The sequence below is a fragment of the Columba livia genome, chromosome 17 (genome assembly GCF_036013475.1).
Source record: "Columba livia isolate bColLiv1 breed racing homer chromosome 17, bColLiv1.pat.W.v2, whole genome shotgun sequence".
NCBI lineage: Eukaryota > Metazoa > Chordata > Aves > Columbiformes > Columbidae > Columba > Columba livia.
The window spans coordinates 10397669-10417625 of NC_088618.1; the positions used below are offsets into that span (position 1 = coordinate 10397669).

Sequence of the window (19957 nt, forward strand, 5' to 3'; positions counted from 1 at the left end):
AACAAGGCAAATTGAGAAGGGACCTATCCCTTGAGGCACTGCTAATAACAATTTGATCTTCGTAATAACTGAAAGCATCTTGTTTCATCGGCCATTAATTGGGAGCTAGTTGACTAGCTGCATCATTGTACTTAGACACTATTTTACATGACGGCTTTGTCCCCATTGAGTCTCTGAGGAAGGAAAAAGCACGCGTTGTGACACAGCTTGTAAATGTTCTCTTCTCCTTGGAGGCTGCAGATGACTGTGCCAAAGCCGTGATGAGCAACTTGAGCACTCACGGGGTGAAGCTGGTTTTGCCATCGCTTCTTGCAGCACTAGAAGAGGAATCGTGGAGAACTAAAGCCGGTATGGACCAATATCTGACAGACGTGACTGAGAGTATCCCACAAGGTCCCATCACTGTTGTTCTCTGGTTTACTCCTTCATCTCTACAGATGATGGCGATATTAATAGTTTATTGTCTCATAAGCGACTGTGGAACTTGCAGCTTCTGAGATAAAGATGGGTACCCTGACACATTTGAGCAACTTTTTTCTCCCAGCAGATTCAGAGGACACTTTTTAATCCCGTCTCTCTCCAAGTACTCCAGAAACTGCAAGTTTCTTCCCCCACTTCTTTTGCCTGTTACAAAAAATACCCCAAACACATAGTTTGTAGTGTCTTTAAGAGGCAGAGAGTAGTTTAATGCATTTCAGACATTCCGTGTGTCCTCCAGCTGCTAGGTTTGAGTTTGAGAAAATGAGATCATCTCCTCATACCTCTTTTTAATGGTGTGTATTGATTGTTTTCTGTTTTTCTTTCTTTTTTGTGTCCTTCCTGCACAGGATCGGTGGAACTGCTGGGGGCTATGGCGTACTGTGCTCCCAAACAGCTCTCTTCCTGCTTGCCCAATATTGTGCCCAAACTGACTGAAGTGCTCACGGATTCCCACGTGAAGGTGCAGAACGCGGGACAGCAAGCTCTGCGGCAGATTGGGTCTGTCATCAGGAATCCAGAGATCCTGGGTGAGAACCGTTGGCGTATTTGATGTCCTGATGTGACCATGGTTTATAACAGCAAGGTTTATGTTCACAACCTTGAGGATTAAATCCAGGCTTCTATAGAAATGAAACTTCTCCTAGAAAAGTGACATGAAAGCTTAACAGCAGCTGTCTGCTTCAAAGCTTTTTGAATCCTCCTGTCCATGTTGACAGCTGATGCTAAGAGGGTTGCCCCCGTCCTTCTCCTTCTGGCTCCTTTAGAAGGATCTACAGTATCCCGTGAGAGAACACCAGCTCACCCTGACACGTGGTTTTGTTTTATGTACGAATAAAGTCTTTTCTTTCCTTTTTTAAAATGTTCAGCAATCGCTCCAGTTCTGTTGGATGCTCTCACTGACCCCTCCAGGAAGACCCAGAAGTGCCTGCAGACTCTACTGGATACCAAATTTGTCCATTTCATTGATGCTCCATCCTTAGCGCTGATCATGCCGATTGTCCAGAGAGCTTTTCAAGATCGTTCCACAGACACCAGGAAGATGGCTGCCCAGATCATTGGGAACATGTACTCCCTGACTGATCAGAAGGTATGGGGCTAAGAATTCTCTCTGTGTGCTGTGTATGCTGTGTAGGAGATCACAGAGCAAGCACTAGGGAGAATTTATTTGGTTTGGGGATTTTGCTGTTAAGATAAACAATATTAGAATCCACAAAGCTTCTTTAATCAAATGTATGTAAATGAATAAATAATGGCTACACCGTGACAACTCTTAGGTGCTTAAGACTGTCAGCTTTGTACTTTGGTCATCTAGTTATTACCAGATTTATCCCTGCAAAAAGGTCGTGTAATTTTTACCATATAAGAAATGCCTTAACAAACAAACAAGCAAAACCAGAACCAGTGAAACACAGATCAGCTGCTTACAAATGGATCCAAGGTTTGTTTGAAAAGCATTTGTACAACCTCGCTGTAGGCTAAAGATCTGTGTTTAATTTTGGTGCTGATAATCTCTACCTTTAAACCTTGTGTAAATGTTAATAGTGTTGGATTTTCCTTAGATCCAAGGCTCTAGCTTGTGGGTGAGCATAAAAAAGGTTTTGAGTGGTCTGCACAGAACTGGTGTTTCCTGGACTTGCAGAACAATTCAGTGTTTGCAAGATTGTGAAAGCAACTGATTAATCTCTCAGGATTTTGAGGATCGTTGCTAGTAATAAGGGGCTGAATGCCCTTTACATGAAGGTGACTTCAGTTTCTTTCTCGTTTTGAATCTGGTTCTTACTCTTTGAGCTCTTTGTTTCAGGATCTGGCTCCTTACCTGCCCAGTGTGACCCCCGGCCTGAAGGCATCTCTGCTGGATCCTGTACCTGAAGTACGTCCTTTGTACAAATACCATTTGTATTGCAGTGCATTAGGTCAGACTTTGTCCCGAGTTTCCGTAGGTCTGTAATCAGTCTGACACATCTGTCTTAGTGAATTTGACAGGATATTTTGCAGCTCTCCGTTCCTCTTGTCTGTCAGGTGCGTACGGTGTCGGCAAAGGCGCTGGGAGCCATGGTGAAGGGGATGGGAGAATCGTGCTTTGAGGATTTGTTGCCATGGCTGATGGAGACACTGACATATGAGCAGAGCTCAGTGGATCGATCTGGTGCTGCTCAAGGTGAGGAGAGCTGTGGCTGAATACTGAGCTCAAGCTTTCTCATGTTAAATCAGATTAGCTTGTTCTTTTTTGTGTTTCTCAGCTGTGTTACCTGCTTTTTTTCCCCAGGTCTGGCTGAAGTTATGGCTGGTTTGGGAGTAGAAAAGCTGGAGAAACTTATGCCAGAGATTGTAGCTACTGCCAGTAAAGTGGATATTGCTCCTCATGTACGAGACGGTTATATCATGATGTTCAACTACCTGCCAATTACTTTTGGAGACAAGTTCACTCCCTATGTTGGTCCCATCATTCCTTGTATCCTTAAGGTGCGTAGGAGTTTTATTTATTAGAGGATAAAAATAATGCTCTAGAGTATTTTAAGCATCATTTACAGTAATTGTGAGACATGCAGAAACTTGTCCAGCTTTGGACTGTACAAAATGTAAAAGAATTTAAATTATAAATTATTTTGTGTTCCAAGTGATTTGCTTGCTGTCTTCTGTTTGTAGTCACAAGTAATTTCTTGAAATCACCTTTGTGCATTCACAACTCCATCATTCATTTACTTTTCATGGCTGAGAGAAAAAACATCATTTTGTTTTCCTCCACCTGTTTTTTTGTATTGTGCTTAAAAACCCCCAAAGTTTCACAGACACTTTTCTCCCTGTTCAGGCACTGGCAGACGAGAATGAGTTTGTGCGGGACACGGCCCTGCGCGCTGGCCAGAGGATCATAAGTATGTACGCCGAGACTGCCATTGCGCTTCTCCTGCCGCAGCTCGAGGACGGCCTGTTTGATGACTTGTGGAGGATAAGGTAAAAGAAAACCACCTCACCCCCAGACAGTTCTCTTCCGTGGTTGGAAAACTGGTGTGATTTCAACTCTGTTGCTCCTCAAGCAAATGCAGAGATCTCCTGGGACGGAAAAGCAAGTCTCTCTTTTTGCTTGTTGATTTGAATATGACGCCTCCTAGCACTGAGCCCGCAAAGCCCTACCAGCCGTAGATCAGGTTTCCTGGTACCTGCAGCACATTCCTACAAAATCATTAATTCTGGTAGTGACTCCAAAAAACACTTCCAAGGCAGTTGATGTGGCAATATTTAGCTCTCCTATATTGTTTTTCGTTTTTCAAAATGCTGAGTAAGATATTGTTCTCCTGTGCATGGAAATGTGCAGTAGAGTGCTCACAGCTGGTAGCAATGGCTCAAAAATTAGCTGTACTAAAAAGTTTGTGTCAGCTGAGCGCTGATGAGCACACCTATCCCAGGTGAGGATCCCCAGGATTGAGACCCATGCTGGTGTCTCAATCCTTTGTAGAGTCCAGGCTATTCCGTGATTCATTGCTTTGATACAGGAATTCTCTCAGCCCCTACCAGCTTGGAATTTGTTCCTTCCCTTTCTTTTTAGCATGCAGCTCCTCGGTGGTGTGGGCAGACTGCTCTGACGTACCAGCCCATGCAGCGTTTTGGTGCTGACCCAGCTCTTTGCCCTGCATTTTGCTCCTGTCTGATTTTGACATACTGTCATATTTGGACAGGTATCGCCTGAATTACCCCGTTTGTAACACTTGACTTGCTCCCGTTACCAGGTTTAGCTCAGTTCAGCTGCTTGGAGATCTTCTGTTCCATATCTCAGGAGTCACTGGAAAAATGACCACAGAAACTGCCTCAGAGGATGACAACTTCGGAACAGCCCAGTCCAACAAGGTAAAGCTGTTTGTGTCTGTTGGTGCCTTTTTGTTTAATTTTGCAGCATGGAAACCCTGATGGAAAGGCAAATTGGGTAATCGTGTGTCGTGTTCTTATTGTAAGTTTCAGGAGTGGATAATACAATTGTGTGCTATTTCTTTGCAGGCTATTATTAGTGCTCTGGGTGTGGAGAGGAGGAACAGGGTGCTGGCAGGCCTGTACATGGGCCGCTCCGACACCCAGCTGGTGGTGCGTCAGGCCTCCCTGCACGTCTGGAAGATCGTGGTCTCAAACACTCCTCGCACGCTGCGTGAAATTTTGCCAACCCTCTTCGGGCTTCTGCTGAAATTCTTGGCCAGTACTTGTGCAGATAAGCGAACGGTGAGAAACTGAGTAATGCCTTCCCGTTACTGCAGGTGACTGTGTGCTCTCATTTCTGAAGAACACAGGGTAATTCTTTCCTATAAATCACTCCAAAGCTGTCATTAATTTAACAATTAATTAAACCATGAGTATGTCTGAGTTCTCTCTTTGCTGACGGCAACTGTGATGACAGTAAAACCATTTTGCTATGGTTACTTACAACAGTAGTTATTTCCATTCCTGCTACTCTGTCTATACTGTGAACAGTGGTTTATGGTCAAAAGTTAATATTTGCTCACAGTTCATCTTCTTAAGTTTATAAAACGGAAAAATAGTTAATTAATTTCTGGGGACAGGTTGCAGCACGGACATTAGGAGACCTTGTCCGAAAGTTAGGAGAGAAGATCCTTCCTGAGATCATTCCTATTCTGGAAGAAGGACTGAGGTCAGACAAGAGTGATGAGAGGCAAGGAGTCTGCATTGGGTTGAGCGAGATAATGAAATCCACCAGCAGGGATGCGGTGAGTTAAATGTGGAAGGGGAAATCTCCGTTTTCTGAGGTATCTATGTTATGGCGCAGGTATTGCAGTTGAGACAGAATAATACAGCTGTGCCGGACTTGGTTTATGGACTGAACTCAGGGCTTATAACTAACGTGAGCTGTTGTTCAGGAAAATGTAAGCATTTGTGTGTCTGTCGGTAAATTTAAAACATTGCCCAGTTCTGACTTTTATGAGATATAATAATAGAAATAATCCTCTAGGTAGCCTTAAAGCTCTGCAACTACTTGTATTGATTAATCCTGCTTTTCTTCCAATATATTTCAAGCAAACTGCAATTTAGTTTCAGTTGTGCAAATTCTGCATTGTTAGCTACTTTACTGAGATGCATCTGTCTGTTGTGCTTTAGACATTCTGCAATTCTATCTCTGCATCTTCAGGTACTGCTTTTCTCCGAATCCCTGGTTCCTACAGTGAGAAAAGCGCTCTGTGACCCTCTGGAAGAAGTCCGAGAGGCTGCAGCTAAAACATTCGAACAGTTGCACTCAACAATTGGCCATCAAGCTCTTGAAGATATCCTGCCATTTTTGCTGAAGCAGCTGGTAAGCATTGCTCAGCATTAGTCAGCAGCTCAATTAGTGATGTTGTGCGACAGGTTTTGAATAACTGGTTTAAAGGAGAAGCAGGATTGTAGTGGCAGACCTTCCAGGGAATGGCTGTTCTATTTTGCCTCCTCCATGGAGCCATCGGTAGGGAAGGTCTCATGGCTGAAGCACAGGCCTGCGGATTCCTCCCCCTGGCTCTGCTCGGGAATTGCCATCATCACCTGCCTGAGTTGCTTGGCCATCATTCCTCACACAGAAAATCTTCCTAATGTGACAGAAGAGCTTGGTCTGGGTTTTTGCTAGATAATATGAGAGCATTTTGGATAGAAGGACTTGTGTGTTGGTGATGTGATCTCATGACAAATTGTCACTTGAAATGTGGTTTCACTTGCTGTGTCACGAATCATCTCTCAGGTTTGTGACTTTCTCTTTCCCTGTAGGATAATGAAGAGACATCTGACTTTGCTGTGGATGGTCTTAAACAAGTAATGGCTGTCAAGAGCCGTGTGGTGCTGCCTTATTTGGTGCCAAAGGTAAAATTGGAAACAAATTTTAAACTTCAGAGCTGTGCTTTTTCCTCGGCTTGCTGCCAGTTTTCTTTGGACTGTTATGCCAAAAGGAAGAGCATAGTTTGAAATTTTCTTCCGATTTTGTGCTCAAAATATTGTCATCTGGGTTGTCATGTGTTTATATTTAGACATTTTTCATGGTGTGGATGAAGTGAGATTCCTTCTGAAAAAACTTTCTGCTTGTCTCATAATTTTGGGCTTTTCTCTTTCTTAGCTGACTACCCCCCCAGTGAACACCCGTGTGCTGGCTTTCCTCTCGTCGGTGGCAGGGGACGCGCTGACACGGCACTTGGGTGTCATCCTGCCTGCTATGATGTCTGCGCTGAAAGAGAAGCTGGGGACCAGCGAAGAGCAGTTGGCAAGTAGCACGGCTCAGCTCTTTGTTATGACAGGCTGCCTCAAGATAGAGCTTGGGGTTTGCTTCCCCGCAGAGAACCCGTGTTCTCTGGAGTCACAGATTGCATGTTTTAATTCGGTCCATTAGCTTCTTCAGGATGAGTCTTTTTGCCTGGTGGCATATTGTGAGTCGAAAAACGTATGCTTTCCAAATCTATTTGTATCCATATAGAAGTCTCTTTCGCCTGCAACAAGATATAATTCTCAGTTTACTTATTCTTGGAGGACTGCCAGAGTGTCTAGTTAACTTTGTATTTATTCTTGGTATAGAAGACTGAGAGATTAAAGGGCTGAAGGGAGGAAATCTCCTGTTTTGCATGCAGCGCTGCTCCCGTACTGCTTTCCGAAACATCTGATACTTGGACTCCAGAGAACATCCTGGAGTTGTGATTGCGGATAGACATGTACATAAGTTGGTGAATCAGGAATGTGAGTTAGAGTCCTGTTGTCTGTCTGCTGTAGATGCCCATTAGATCAGCTTCTAGCCCCAAGTCTACCTGGAGATCTCTAATGTACCCTCAGACCGGCTTGTAATTAGTATTATGATGCACAACATTAAATTATCCAAATCAAAAAACTGTTATCTGACAAGATTCACAGTCTCTCGGGTGAGTAAGACGGGGGAGACTGAGCTACTCTAATTTCTGTAAATTAGCCCTTCTGCAGCTGGAAAGCAACCTGCTCAGCAATCGGTTCCACAGAGTTTGGTCACTTGTTAGATTTTGAGAGTTGGTTATACACTTAGCTCTGCTCCAGGACTGAGTTGAGCCTTTAATGGTGACACGACCAGCTATTTATTGAGAAACGATTAGCAACCAGGGTATGTTGTAGTATCTCTCCAAGACATAATGCTGTGGATAACATGGGGAAGCCAGGGGCTAAATTTGGCTTTGTTCTATTTGAGAGTTAATGTGAAGTTAATTTGGACTCTTTAGGAGATGGCAAACTGCCAGTCTGTAATCCTGTCTGTGGAAGATGACGCTGGACAAAGAATTATAACTGAAGATTTACTTGAAGCTACCCGCAGCCCTGAGCTGGGAATGAGACAGGCAGCAGCTGTCATGCTGAATATCTACTGCTCCAAGACAAAAGCAGATTACACCGGTCATCTGAAGAGCTTGGTTTCAGGCTTGATCCGTCTGTTTAATGACACCAACCCTGTAGTTTTGAATGAGAGCTGGGACGCGCTTAATTCCATCACCAAGGTGAGAGGCAGCCGAAAAAGGTTACAGTGGTAATGCCTGTCAAGGAGAAAATGGGGATAACTGGTAAAATACTGTCTAAATCGAACCTGCTGTTCTGATTGTAAGCTACATTTATATCTGCAAACGCTGCAAAGATTTGAGATTTCTAAGATGAGCTTGGTCTCAGCTTTGTGAGCCAGTAGCCAGGTCTTTGGAGGAGGCAGGAAGCAGGTGCCTTCTCTTGACACACCTGAGAAGAATTCGCAAAGCACAGCTGGTTGGCTCATCTTTGTCTTCCCTCTCTCTCCTGCAGAAATTAGACGCTGCGAACCAGCTTGCTCTCATCGAGGACCTGCACAGGGATATCCGGACCGTAGGGAATGAGGCCAAAGGCGAACATGTGCCAGGATTCTGTATTCCTAAGAAGGTAAAGGGTCACAATGAGCATGGATTTGTTACAGCCAAAACACCCCATCTTTTGGGGGAACTCATCGATACAACTTTACAGCTATTAGAAGCAGTGACTATCTGGGCATTCCAAACCTGTAGAGAGGCTTTTTGCAGGTCACTGCTGCTGTTACCCTACAGAAGACTCCTTTTGTAACAAGATCTTTGACAATTCTGTTATGCATATAAGTCATGGTTGCTCACTGCATTCTGTGGGGGAGTAATGCTGGACTTCTGTGCCAAATTTCTCTGGTTTAAAAATTGCCTGAGCCGCCACCACTTTTCTCATAGCAACTGGCTTAGTGAGGCATAGATGCATGAAATCAAACCAAATAAAAGTAGCTCTGTAAATGTGGAAGCAGGCAGCTGAAGGTCAACAGGAAATTGAGAGAAACTCTCCAAGTTTGTGCATCTGGTGTATAACGGGAGCAAAAATAAGATACGCATTTTTTGCATCTTAGCGTCTAAGCTTTCTTATCCCATCTTCGTGACAGGGAGTGACTTCCATACTCCTGGTGCTGCGGGAAGGTGTTTTAACTGGTAATCCAGAGCAGAAGGAGGAGGCAGCAAAGGCCTTAGGGCTGGTTATTAAGCTGACTTCTGCTGAAGCTCTTAAACCATCTGTGGTGAGCATTACTGGGCCACTGATTCGGATCCTGGGAGATCGGTTCAGCTGGAATGTCAAGGTGGCTCTGCTTGAAACATTAAGCCTTCTTTTAGCTAAGGTAAGATTCAAAGTAATTGACTGCTGTTGTGAATGTTTGCCATGGTAACCTTCAGCAATATTTGTTGCCTTTTGTGTAAACACAGCTCAGATATCTGCTGGGGTGGATTTGATATTTCGGCGTTGCACTGGTACTGGGTTGTATTCTCCCAGCAGCTCCTGGCCTATCAAAAAAGCCCCCAATGCCTGAATCGCTGGGCTTCTTAGAAGTATTGCTAAATGTCAGACCCACTTTCAGGTGATTAAAAACTACCATGTACTTAGTCTCTCCTGTGTCCACCATCTTTATGAATTAAGTGCAGAGATGATCATTTATGTATCTTTGAGCTTAGTGTACAAAAGGTTGTTCATGACAGTGTAAAATTTTGCAGCATGACTCCTGTATGTCAGTGTGCAGAAAATAAGATTTGAAAGTTAAAAGTCTTGTGGTATTGTTTCATGTTTTTGCTATTTTAGCAGTGTGTTAGACCTGAGTAAGGGCTACTTGTGATACCAAACTGCTATAGAAGAGGTCAGGCTTTGATTTTAACCACTGTTTCAGACCTGACTGTACCACTTTCCCTTCTCTCCTCTCTGGTACAGGTTGAGATTGCCCTGAAACCATTCTTGCCCCAGTTGCAAACAACCTTCACCAAAGCCCTACAAGACTCAAACCGTGCTGTTCGCCTTAAAGCTGCTGATGCTCTCGGTAAACTCATCGTCATCCATGTCAAAGTGGATCCTCTCTTCACGGAGCTGCTGAATGGAATTCGTTCCAGTGATGACTCTGCCATCAGGTGAGCTGTGGGTGATACCTCAGGCCTTTCTGCTAACTAAGGACGGAAGAAAGGGCTTGGATGAATGAACAAAACCCCCTTAGTTCTGAGAGTAATATTTACATATTAGTTGAACAGTGTTAACTGTTACTCAAGGGTTGTAAACCAAAGAACATGGATGAAGGGATGTCCTGGGACAGAAGCTGTGATAGTTTCTCGGGGAAGCATTGCTCCGCATTGGCCTGGTTCTCCTGCCCTGAACAACCCACTGCAGCTCACTTTCAGGTACAAGACTGTTTCAGTTGTCAGTCTGACCTGAAGTAATGCAGCTGTTGTATCCTAAGTGCACAGATCCCTAAGAAATTAACTTCCTCATTGGAGAATTTTTTTAATATTTGAAAATATTAAATATTTAAATTGTAGCAGAGAGACAAAGCGTGGAAATGTTGTCTATCATGGAGTTTTCAGCAGTGCAGAGAGTATCAGTCTCCTAAACTGTAAGGAATATCAGTGTAACTGCTGTGTAAGGAACTGTTACTGGTATGCGGAGCTCAGTTTCTTCTGTGGGGCAAGGCGGTGTCTGACTGTCCGTTGTGATCACTTCCAGGGACACGATGCTGCAAGCCCTGCGGTTTGTAACACGAGGAGCTGGTGCAAAAGTAGATGCTGCCATCAGGAAGAACATCAGCACGGTGCTTCTGGGGATGCTGGGACACGATGAGGTACGGCTGCAGCCAGCTGCAAAGCAGCCCTGCTGTGGACAGTGTTAAAATGAAAATCTGAACTTTCTAACAGAATTATTTTCTAAAATAACTTCTGGGGAAAATTACTAATGATAGAGTGGAAAGAAACTTTATATAAAGAAGCATGTGATTGGGCACTCACTAAACCGAGTGAAATCGATCTCGTTGGTGCCTTGAAGTGTCTTAGCTGAGAGTCAGGTGCAAGAATTAGAGATTTGTAGCCAATCACTGGTAACTCTGAAAATCTGTGAGTTTAATGTTTCCTTAGCAACCATATATGTGGGTTTGACCTGCAGCTCCTCACCAATGTGTGAGGCAGCTCTGAAGTCAGGATTTTCTTTTTATCTTGGAGAAAACCTGCAGTACTTTCACTACATGCACATGTGTGCGTTTGTAGGCTCTCAGGTGGGTTTATCATTTAGTGTGAGACATTTTTCAGATAACGGCAGATTTTTTTTCGATGAGTAAGAAGCTCTCCACATTTAACAGAGGGTCTTCTGTACATGGCAGATAGCAACAGTATCATCTGTGAGACTAAAATTAATCACCTAGTAATTTCTGTGTTATGTTTTAATAGACTTGCAACTGTTGGCATGCTAGAGTAAAAAAACTGAAAAATTCCCACTGGATAGTAAGTGTCAGGGTGGGGAGGAATAGTGTTGGGCTTGTCACATAGGCCAGCCAAAACACCAAAACCTGGCACTTTTAAATGAAAAGTAGTGTGAGTTTATCACAGAGATAAGCTCATCTAGAGATGGCTGGAAGTAACACATACTTTCTAGACTGTGAACCTAAGCTTCACTCTTAACACATCTTTTAAAACATTCACTTTCATCTTGATGACTTCTCCATTTACAAATCAGAATTTATATGAGATCTCCAACACTTCTCTGCTCTTTTTTTTTGACTATGGATTTGGCTTTAAGTTCCGTTATGTACGAGAAACCTTAGGAACTGAGAAACCCACAGGTAACAGGAGTGAAAGGGTATCTACTAAAATGTTTCCTTCTATATTTCATATCAACTCCTGTCACTTGCTGCTCTTGCTCCTTGTCTCTGATGAGTATTGAGCTCAGCAGGTGTTACTCTTCTCTTCCTCTCCCCCTCAGGACGCCACCCGCATGGCCTCGGCCGGCTGCTTGGCAGAGCTGTGCGCGTTTCTGTCGGAAGAGGAGCTCAGCACCGTGCTCCACCAGCACTTACTGGGTAGGTGAAGCTGTTTACGGTGACTGGAATTGGTTCAGGCAAACTTGGTGATTGTTTAGGTTCCTCCTCTTTATCTTAAACCTGCATCTCCACTCGAGATTTTCTTGTACTTCTCTTTGCTCGTGGTTGTTCATCTGTGCAGCGTGGTTCATAGTCAAGCGCAGGGTGGTGCCTGTAATTTGGCGTTATTTGTTTTCAGATGAGGTGATGGAAGTCCCAGCACGGCTGAGTGATCGCTAGTGCTGACAGAGAGGATGGGAGGTGACAGGATGTTCAGGCAGGGTGAACAGGAGGGGCCATTCCGCTTTTTTTGATGACACACTGACCCCAGGTTGGCTCATGGTGGATCACATCCAATGGCTTCAGAAGCTTTTGGAGAATTAACTAATTTGCCTCTAAGTCAGTTTAAAGCATGAATTTTATAGGAACTCAGAGTGGTTGGGAGTGCTATGGGATTATTCTCAATGGAATTAAAAAGGGAATATGTTATCTGCTTTCAAATTACAGATGACTTTTATATTAGAGAGCCAAAGCTTGTGTAATTCCAATGCCAAACTGTTTCATCCACTAAGTGATGTGGGCTGGACAGGATTGAACAAGACAGTCACCTATGTCTGGTTTCCATATCTGCTGTGGTGTTCCTGTCTGGTAGAGGTGTTGCATGTTAGCACTCTGTGGTTTTTTGGGAGGAGTGGAGGAAGCAAGGCATTGCTTTAGATGCTGCTTATTATTTCATTGTGTGGAAGTGAACTGACAAAAAGCTTTCTTAAATGAAGAAGAATGAGTATCTGTTCTTTTTTTCCACTTGCAGCAGATGTCTCTGGCATCGACTGGATGGTGAGGCACGGCCGAAGCCTGGCTCTCTCGGTGGCTGTCAGCGTTGCTCCTAGCAGGCTGTGTTCCCCCAAATACTACAACAGCGTCCAGGAGATGATCCTCAGCAATGCTACTGCTGACAGGGTGAGTGCTGCACAAGCGTGGGGCAGTTCTGTTGGAAGCTCTTGTGGGGAGTAGTTTTAAAAGGTGTGCAAGTTCACTGTGGTACCAGACAGAACAGAAACTGCCAAGTGCTGTGTGAAGATTGTCCCTTGGCTAGATGCAGTTTTAGAATGAAATTACATGACTGTTGTGATTCTTTTGAGTTCTGATCTCTGTGGAGATGAAGATTAAATAATCTACACGTGCAGAGTAACTTTCACTGGAATTATGCTTCTGTTCCCCTATTAAAGTTCTCATTCATGGGACAGGTTTACAAACGACAATATTTCATTTTAGGAGGAAGATTTTAAATCTAGGGTTGAATGAGTAATTTGGTGTAGGGAGCTTGTGGGCTCTGTGGGGCCTGCTCCCTTATTCCATATGGCTCGTAGTTCTCTCATTACCCAGTAACATTAATTCAATATTTTCCTGCTTTGCGTGCTGCAGCTTTTAAAGATCTATGTAGCCTTCTGCAGCAGCTCACTAGTCGATGTGTCTGTGGGCGCAGTTATACAGGCCACTGAACTCTGCTGTAGTAACACCGATTTTCATCTTTATGTTGAAGATTCCCATTGCAGTTAGTGGCATCAGAGGGATGGGCTTCCTTATGAAATACCACATGGAAGAAGGAGGGAACCTGCCTCCAAAGCTTTCCAGCCTCTTCATCAAGGTAAGACATTTTCTGAGAGCAGTGTTGTGGCAGTGTTGTCCTGTCATCTGACTCTTTGTTGGATCTAACTCAAGGGAGGCTTTCTCTGTCAAATTTCTGTATGGTAACCAGCATGAAAACTGAAAGCTTGGTTGCTTTAGCTTGGGAAGCTCTAAATCCCCTGATCCTTGAAAATCTAGATAGATCTTTTTGTGGTGAAATACAGCCAGAATCACTTTATCAGCCTGCTTTGCAGCTGTGCTTACAATACCACTACCCCTGCTGTAAGATGGAAATTTGACTTTTGATCTTTCCTTGGTAAACTTAAGTTTCAGTTCTTAGGAATTTGTTTTTTCCTTGGCAGTAACAAACAGCTGTCAGAGGAGGAAAGAGGTGGGGGGGAGTTAGCAGTTTTTTAAGGTTGCTAAAGGTCAAAGGGCCTTTGTTAGAAATGTATCAAATACCCACTCTTACCTGTTTTTGCTGCAGGTCTCCTTGACTTCCACTTTTGTGGAAGGGAGTATATCCCAAAGACTGAGATAAGAGAGTATTGAAGTTAATGCTTTTTTCAAGTGACATATGTTTAAATATTCTACCTCACAAGTCCTTTCTTTCTTGGGTGTTCTGGGTTTGTGTTGTGGTTTTCGTTTGTGGGGTTTTTGTGTGTGTGTGGTTTTGGTTTTTTCCCTCCCCATGAAAGTATCCCTCATGGTAGACAGGATTTGAATTTTAAACATTAGAACCTCTGGATGTTTTTAACGCTTTAGAAAAGACAGGGAGATAGGAGTAGCACTAGAGCAGGAGACCTGCTGCTTCTGTTGCCTGTCATCTTTACTGTAAATAACATGTGTTACATTTTCAGGCTTTACATTTATTTTCAATTTATTTAAAAAACTACCAAACATGCAAACTGACGTGATGCAGACCATTATTCTCCAAAGCAGACTTTTTGTTTGAAATCCTACATTTATATATTAATTTCTATCCTAGTATTGCATTAAAATCCAAGTATCACCATTGTCACAATACCTTTATCAAGTATTAGTGCAGCTGACATTCAGATGTCAGCTTTCATGTTTTAAATATGCTGAGATTAAATAAAAAATACGGAGCTCTACTTTTTAGTTTTAAAATTAAGTCCACTGTTGAAATGCGCCTCATACTCCAACCAGAGACTGACTTGGCTGTTGCTGCTGATTGAGTGTATTTTAGAGGTGCTTTTGCTGCACTTAGTGGTCATTGTCATTGCTTGAGAGTTGACAGAAGCCTATGACCCTGCTGCCACCCTCATTTTCAGAAGTTTTATTTTGCAAATGTGTCTTGTTTTCAGGGTTTGATCTTCTTTTACTGTTACACAGTTTAGTCAGACTTGGTGCTAACAAGTTTATCTCTTGTGTACATGTGAGTTGAAAACTGTTTGGTTTTCCTGTTGTAGTTTAAAAGACTTTAATATTAAAAAGATTAACTACTGCTTTAAATACCTGTCCTTGGTATATCTGCATTTAAGTCCATCTTTGTCTTCTTCAGTGTCTCCAGAACTCATCCAGTGACATAAAGCTAGTGGCAGAAAAGATGATCTGGTGGGCAAATAAAAACCATCTTCCCTCACTGGATCCTCCGACAATTAAACCAATTCTCAAAGCACTTCTGGACAACACAAAGGACAAAAACACCAGTGTGAGAGCCTATAGTGACCAAGCTATTGTCAACCTTCTGAAGATGAGAGCGGGTGAAGAAGTGCTTGAGGTATGAGACAGAAGAAAATGTGATGGTTGGTAGAGGTGTGTCACCTTGCTCTGTGTATGGTTTGGTGTTGCGCCAGGAGCCTCAGTCTGTTAGGAAATAGCCGGAGTGGGACATTCCTGTTTGGATTTAAACCTGCATCAGTATTCTTGTGCAAAGCCTTGAATAAATATGTGATGCTAATACTGTACAGCCATACAGTGTGGTATTACTGAAGTCAAGGTGTTTAACATAACTCCCATGTTTAACGTGGTAGCCTTGCTTTCAAAATGCCTTCAGCCCTTACTGTGCTGTAGTTCCTCAGCTGGGACTGTGACTTCAGTACTTTTGTCACTTGTATAATCCCACCACAGCAGTAGTGCTGCTAGAGAGAGTATTTTGGGATGGACTACTTCATACAGCCATTTCCAGACTGCTTTTCTAAGTCTCAGCTACTTTTGGATAGTTCCCATGTTTGGAATCTTAAAACCAGATGAAGGATTTTGGTACGTTTGAAAGATTTTAAGATAAATACAGCTTTTACGACGCTTCCATTCTTATTTTGAATGGTACGTCGTAAGGAATCGCTAATTGGCATTGTCTTCCTTCCACAGTCGGTTTCCAAGATTCTAGATGCTGCCAGCTTGGAGCTTCTCAACGAAAGCTGCAGGCGATCTCTGAGGAAGCTGGCGGCCCAGGCGGACTCGGAGGAACAGATCGATGACACTATACTGACGTGATAAGAAAACACTGACCCGGCCGCTGCATCAGCATTTCAACTCAAACACCTATTTTAAATGTTTTCATTTTTGAAAATGATAATTCTGACGGGATTTAATGAAAAGGACTCCCAGAGAGTATTTTAGTATCAAATATACCAGAATAGCCTTAATTAGACCCGCATTAGGTGAAAATTGAAAATTTGGTCCCCTTTTTGAAACAGATAATTTGCAAGAAGCAGATATACTAATCAATAATGGTAAATTGTGGCCAACTGTGAGATGTGGCTAGAGCACATCAGGCTTAAACTCTGGTGACATCTATTTCCTTTCCCGGGTCTGTGCAAAAAATCCAGTACTGAAGTATTGTCGGTCTTTTCCACAGACCTTGTGAAGCAGGAATAGAACTCAGTGATTAAAGCATATTGTTTTTGTGTACTGGTAACTTGCTGCTTGTGACGGTTCTGAAGAGTGAAAATCCCTGTAAAACGAAGTATTTAAAATAGCCTTAGAAATCGCAAATGCGGAAGGGGGATTAAATGCAGTCTGTTTAAAGAAGGAACATTTAATAAAGGCTCTGACTTTGATCCATTCTGGTGTACACTGTTCTTTTTGCAAACTCATTTGTCAACAAGCTTACACTGTGATTTATTTTTTTGGACCTGCATTTTCTAGGGCATATGGTTTGTAGAGTGGGTAGCGCTGTAATCTATAAAAATCTTTTGCAAAACTGAGACAAGCTAGGGCTTAAAACCAAGCCAGAACTGACATTTAATGAAATTTGTAAGTAATTACTCCTATTAATTTCCAAAATATTTTTGACTACAGACAGCTTTTTAGTTGTTCAATGTGTGAGAAGTCTTCTATTTTTATGTCTTCAAAGGCTTCACAAGAAGGATTCACATTTCCAACGTACAGATTTTTTTTTGTCAACGAGTTGCACTGCTCAACGAAACCAGTATTTTGTATTATCTGGCCACATCTACTTCTTTCTTAGAAGTTTATTTTTATTTATTAATACCTTTTATGTCACTTGATGGATATAGTGAAAATCTTGTTGCAGAATGCAAATTTTAGAAGGAAAAATGAGCTTTGCATTCTATGTAGAGTAATAGTTAAGTAAGCCTTATCTATTTAATGAAACTACACAGAAACTGGTTGCACCTGAGAAGCCAGAGCATTAAGATTTCTTGTTTCAAGTGGGTGGGTGGTATTCAGGGGGAGAATCTTCCCTGCGTGTTAAGTCTGAGTGGCTCAGACCATGAGGAGAGAAGAATCACACAAAATCATAGAGTGTTAGGGATTCAGTCCAATCCCCCCATGGAGCAGGAACACCCAGATGAGGTTACACAGGAAGGTGTCCAGGCGGGTTGGAATGTCTGCACAGAAGGAGACTCCACAACCCCCTGGGCAGCCTGGGCCAGGCTCTGCCACCCTCAGTGAGAAGAAGTTCCTTCTCAAATTTAAGTGGAACGTCTTGTGTTCCAGTTTGAACCCGTTACCCCTTGTTTTACCACTGGTTGTCACCAAGAAGAGCCTGGCTCCATCCTCCTGACACTCACCCTTTATATATTTGTAAACATTTGCGCTTACTGAGAATATGCTCATTTTTCCATTAGAGCACAACACTGAATTTGGATTTTGATAGCTACTTTTCACTAAACTATTTATACACTGCAATTTAATAAAATACCCATAATTTTTGCCACAACATGAGATCTGATAAATTGATTGTGCCAACTTGGAGACTAAAGAATTAATTTTTTTCTCGTTTCAAATGTCTTAAAAATACCGGTTGTCAGTAAAAGATAATTTTTCCCCACAACTGACTGTAATAACGTCTTTGAACTGTCAAGCAACTGTCTCTGAGTGACAGCTCAATTGGGTGTATTTCAAGAAGATCAAAAAATAATTTATGAGAGATGTTTAAACTTACAAGGCACTAAAAATTTCAATGAAAATGAGACAAATGTGAAAGTATAAAATATTCAAATATTTTGATTTTCTTTTTCATAGATAAGTCACAGTTTTTACTGTCCATTTTATTAGATAACAGCACATTGTCTCACACTTTCCACATGATGAGGTTTCCTGAGTTTAAAAATAAAGGTAATAGGAGTCGTCGTCACTTTGGGTTTGAGCTGGTGGTTTGTACGCTGGATTCAAGGGATCTCCCCACAGCTACGCAGCTCCCTCAGTTACCCCGATGCTCAGGGCGCATGTTGGGTTATACAACGGGCTGCCCAAATACTTCACTGGGTGGGTGACATGCGGGGTGGGGGAGAGTTGCTTTAGCACTAAGCTAGGTTTGGGGTGCTGCAAACCACTTTCCAGCAGGGTTTCTATAAGCACAAGGCTGTAAAATAACACATGTTCACATCTGGTAACACTCCAGCCTTTTTCCTGCTCCTCAGCAATGTCATATGAATGATGCAGTGTCACAGAGGCACCCCGAGGTTAGTTTAAGGGCACCCCGAGGTTAGTTTAAGGGACAACAGGGTCCAAAACAACTTTTATTAAACTGGTGAGAAACAGGGTTTTAGCACTCCAAAAGTGACTTAAATACTGGTTCGGATATCAGTTGAGGAAAATTATTAAGGGACAGCAACTAATACAACAGGTGGTCCGCAGTGTGCATGCACACGGCTTCACCAAAACAATGCTGGAGCCGTCTCTGAGTCCGGGAGGAGTACACACCTGCCTAAACACGGTGCAGGATTATTTTACACGTACTCGTAGTGAGTACGGGAAGTGTACACTCGCGATTCTGCGAGGGTAAATTTATAATACGCTCGCAATCCTGCGAGGAGAAATACACGTGCAAATGCGCACGAAATATTACACGTGCTTATGCGGAAGCACGGGAGGAAAATACACTCGCGATTGTGCGAGGAAATAATTTATACGCGTGCTCGTATTGAGCACGGAAAATTACACGTGCAAATGTGCACGGAAAGTTACACGTGCTTATGTGGAAGCACAGGAGGAAAATACACCCGCGATTATGCGAGGATTAATTTTACACATGCTCATATTGAGCATGGAAAGTTACACGTGCATATGTGCACGGAAAGTACAAATACACTCGCTCCCTCAGCCTTTCTTCATAAGGGAGATGCTCCACTCCCTTAATCATCTTCGTTGCCCTACGCTGGACTCTCTCCAGCAGTTCCCTGTCCTGCTGGAACTGAGGGGCCCAGAACTGGACACAATATTCCAGGTGTGGTCTCACCAGGGCGGAGTAGAGGGGAAGGAGGACATCTCTCGATCTACTAGCCACCCCCCTTCTAATACACCCCAGGATGCCATTGGCTTCCTGGCCACAAGGGCCCAGTGCTGGCTCATGGTCATCCTGCTGTCCACCAGGACCCCCAGGTCCCTTTCTCCTACACTGCTCTCTAATATGTAATTTCCCAACCTATACTGGAACCTGGGGTCAGTATGTGTGTGACAGCAGAATCACTGGGGCTGTGTGTCAGGCAATTGTGAGAGTGCCATTTGAAATTCTGCGGCTCTGGGCTGCGGATGGCACAGGCACAGCTGCCCGCGTGTGAAACCAAGGCCCTTCCTGCGCCACACCCATGCACATCTCTGCATTAAAGCCCCAGGAATCTAATTCCAGCCTGGCCTGAACTGCCGGGCCTGCCCGACACCCTGCCCATTTCACAGGACTTTGCTGTGGGACTGTGTTTTCCTCACCTGGCCGCCGGGCCCTGAGGGGCACTGTTCCTGTCGCTGTGCACTCGCTTCTTTGGCGCACAGGCTCGTCGCTGAGGCAGCGTCAAGGCTCCCTCAGGCCTTCGGTGCTTTCCCGGGGGCAGTCTCCCCTGCTGCCGCATCCACGGGCCTCATGCGAGAGCCTGAGGGAGCTGAGGCGGGCCAGGCCGCCGCGGTGGGCCAGCACAGGAGGAAGACGAGCTCCCGGGGAGGGGAATGAGAGCCCGGCCCTCACGGCCCCACCGCCGCCGCCGCGCACGAGGCGCCTCGCCCGCTCCACCTTCTGCGCAGGCGCGGCCGCCGCCGCGTGCCGGGGGAGGGGCGGCAGCGCACGCGCAGCGGCCGCCGCGGAGCCTGAGGGGGCATCGCCCTCTC

The 19957-nt window shown here is 43.9% G+C and overlaps 1 protein-coding gene and 2 long non-coding RNA genes across 4 annotated transcripts in view; 1 reads left to right on the forward strand and 2 right to left on the reverse strand.

Moving 5' to 3' along the window:
* GCN1 (GCN1 activator of EIF2AK4) overlaps positions 1-16456 on the forward strand; it is a 41706-nt gene extending 25250 nt beyond the window's left edge. Inside the window, exons 36-58 of one of the 2 annotated variants that reach the window (XM_065033760.1) lie at positions 234-348; positions 828-1007; positions 1347-1567; positions 2282-2350; positions 2500-2638; positions 2747-2943; positions 3290-3432; positions 4206-4323; positions 4471-4686; positions 5025-5189; positions 5609-5770; positions 6214-6306; positions 6557-6700; positions 7674-7943; positions 8236-8349; positions 8864-9094; positions 9676-9869; positions 10456-10570; positions 11701-11797; positions 12609-12757; positions 13341-13445; positions 14952-15170; positions 15761-16456. In XM_065033760.1, coding sequence (XP_064889832.1) covers positions 234-348; positions 828-1007; positions 1347-1567; positions 2282-2350; positions 2500-2638; positions 2747-2943; positions 3290-3432; positions 4206-4323; positions 4471-4686; positions 5025-5189; positions 5609-5770; positions 6214-6306; positions 6557-6700; positions 7674-7943; positions 8236-8349; positions 8864-9094; positions 9676-9869; positions 10456-10570; positions 11701-11797; positions 12609-12757; positions 13341-13445; positions 14952-15170; positions 15761-15886 — 3582 coding nt within the window. In that variant the 3' untranslated portion in view covers positions 15887-16456. The remainder of the gene's footprint in view (positions 1-233; positions 349-827; positions 1008-1346; positions 1568-2281; positions 2351-2499; positions 2639-2746; positions 2944-3289; positions 3433-4205; positions 4324-4470; positions 4687-5024; positions 5190-5608; positions 5771-6213; positions 6307-6556; positions 6701-7673; positions 7944-8235; positions 8350-8863; positions 9095-9675; positions 9870-10455; positions 10571-11700; positions 11798-12608; positions 12758-13340; positions 13446-14951; positions 15171-15760) is intronic. The other variant, XM_065033761.1, reaches the window with a different exon arrangement.
* Positions 665-8635, reverse strand: LOC135575643 (uncharacterized). The gene is made up of 2 exons (XR_010466802.1): positions 8173-8635; positions 665-7979 (listed from the first exon to the last, which is right to left on the reverse strand). It is a non-coding gene; the product is annotated as an uncharacterized LOC135575643 (long non-coding RNA).
* Positions 14289-19891, reverse strand: LOC135575642 (uncharacterized). Its single transcript, XR_010466801.1, has 2 exons — positions 19565-19891; positions 14289-16346 (listed from the first exon to the last, which is right to left on the reverse strand). It is a non-coding gene; the product is annotated as an uncharacterized LOC135575642 (long non-coding RNA).
* Between the last annotated feature and the right edge of the window lie 66 nt (positions 19892-19957).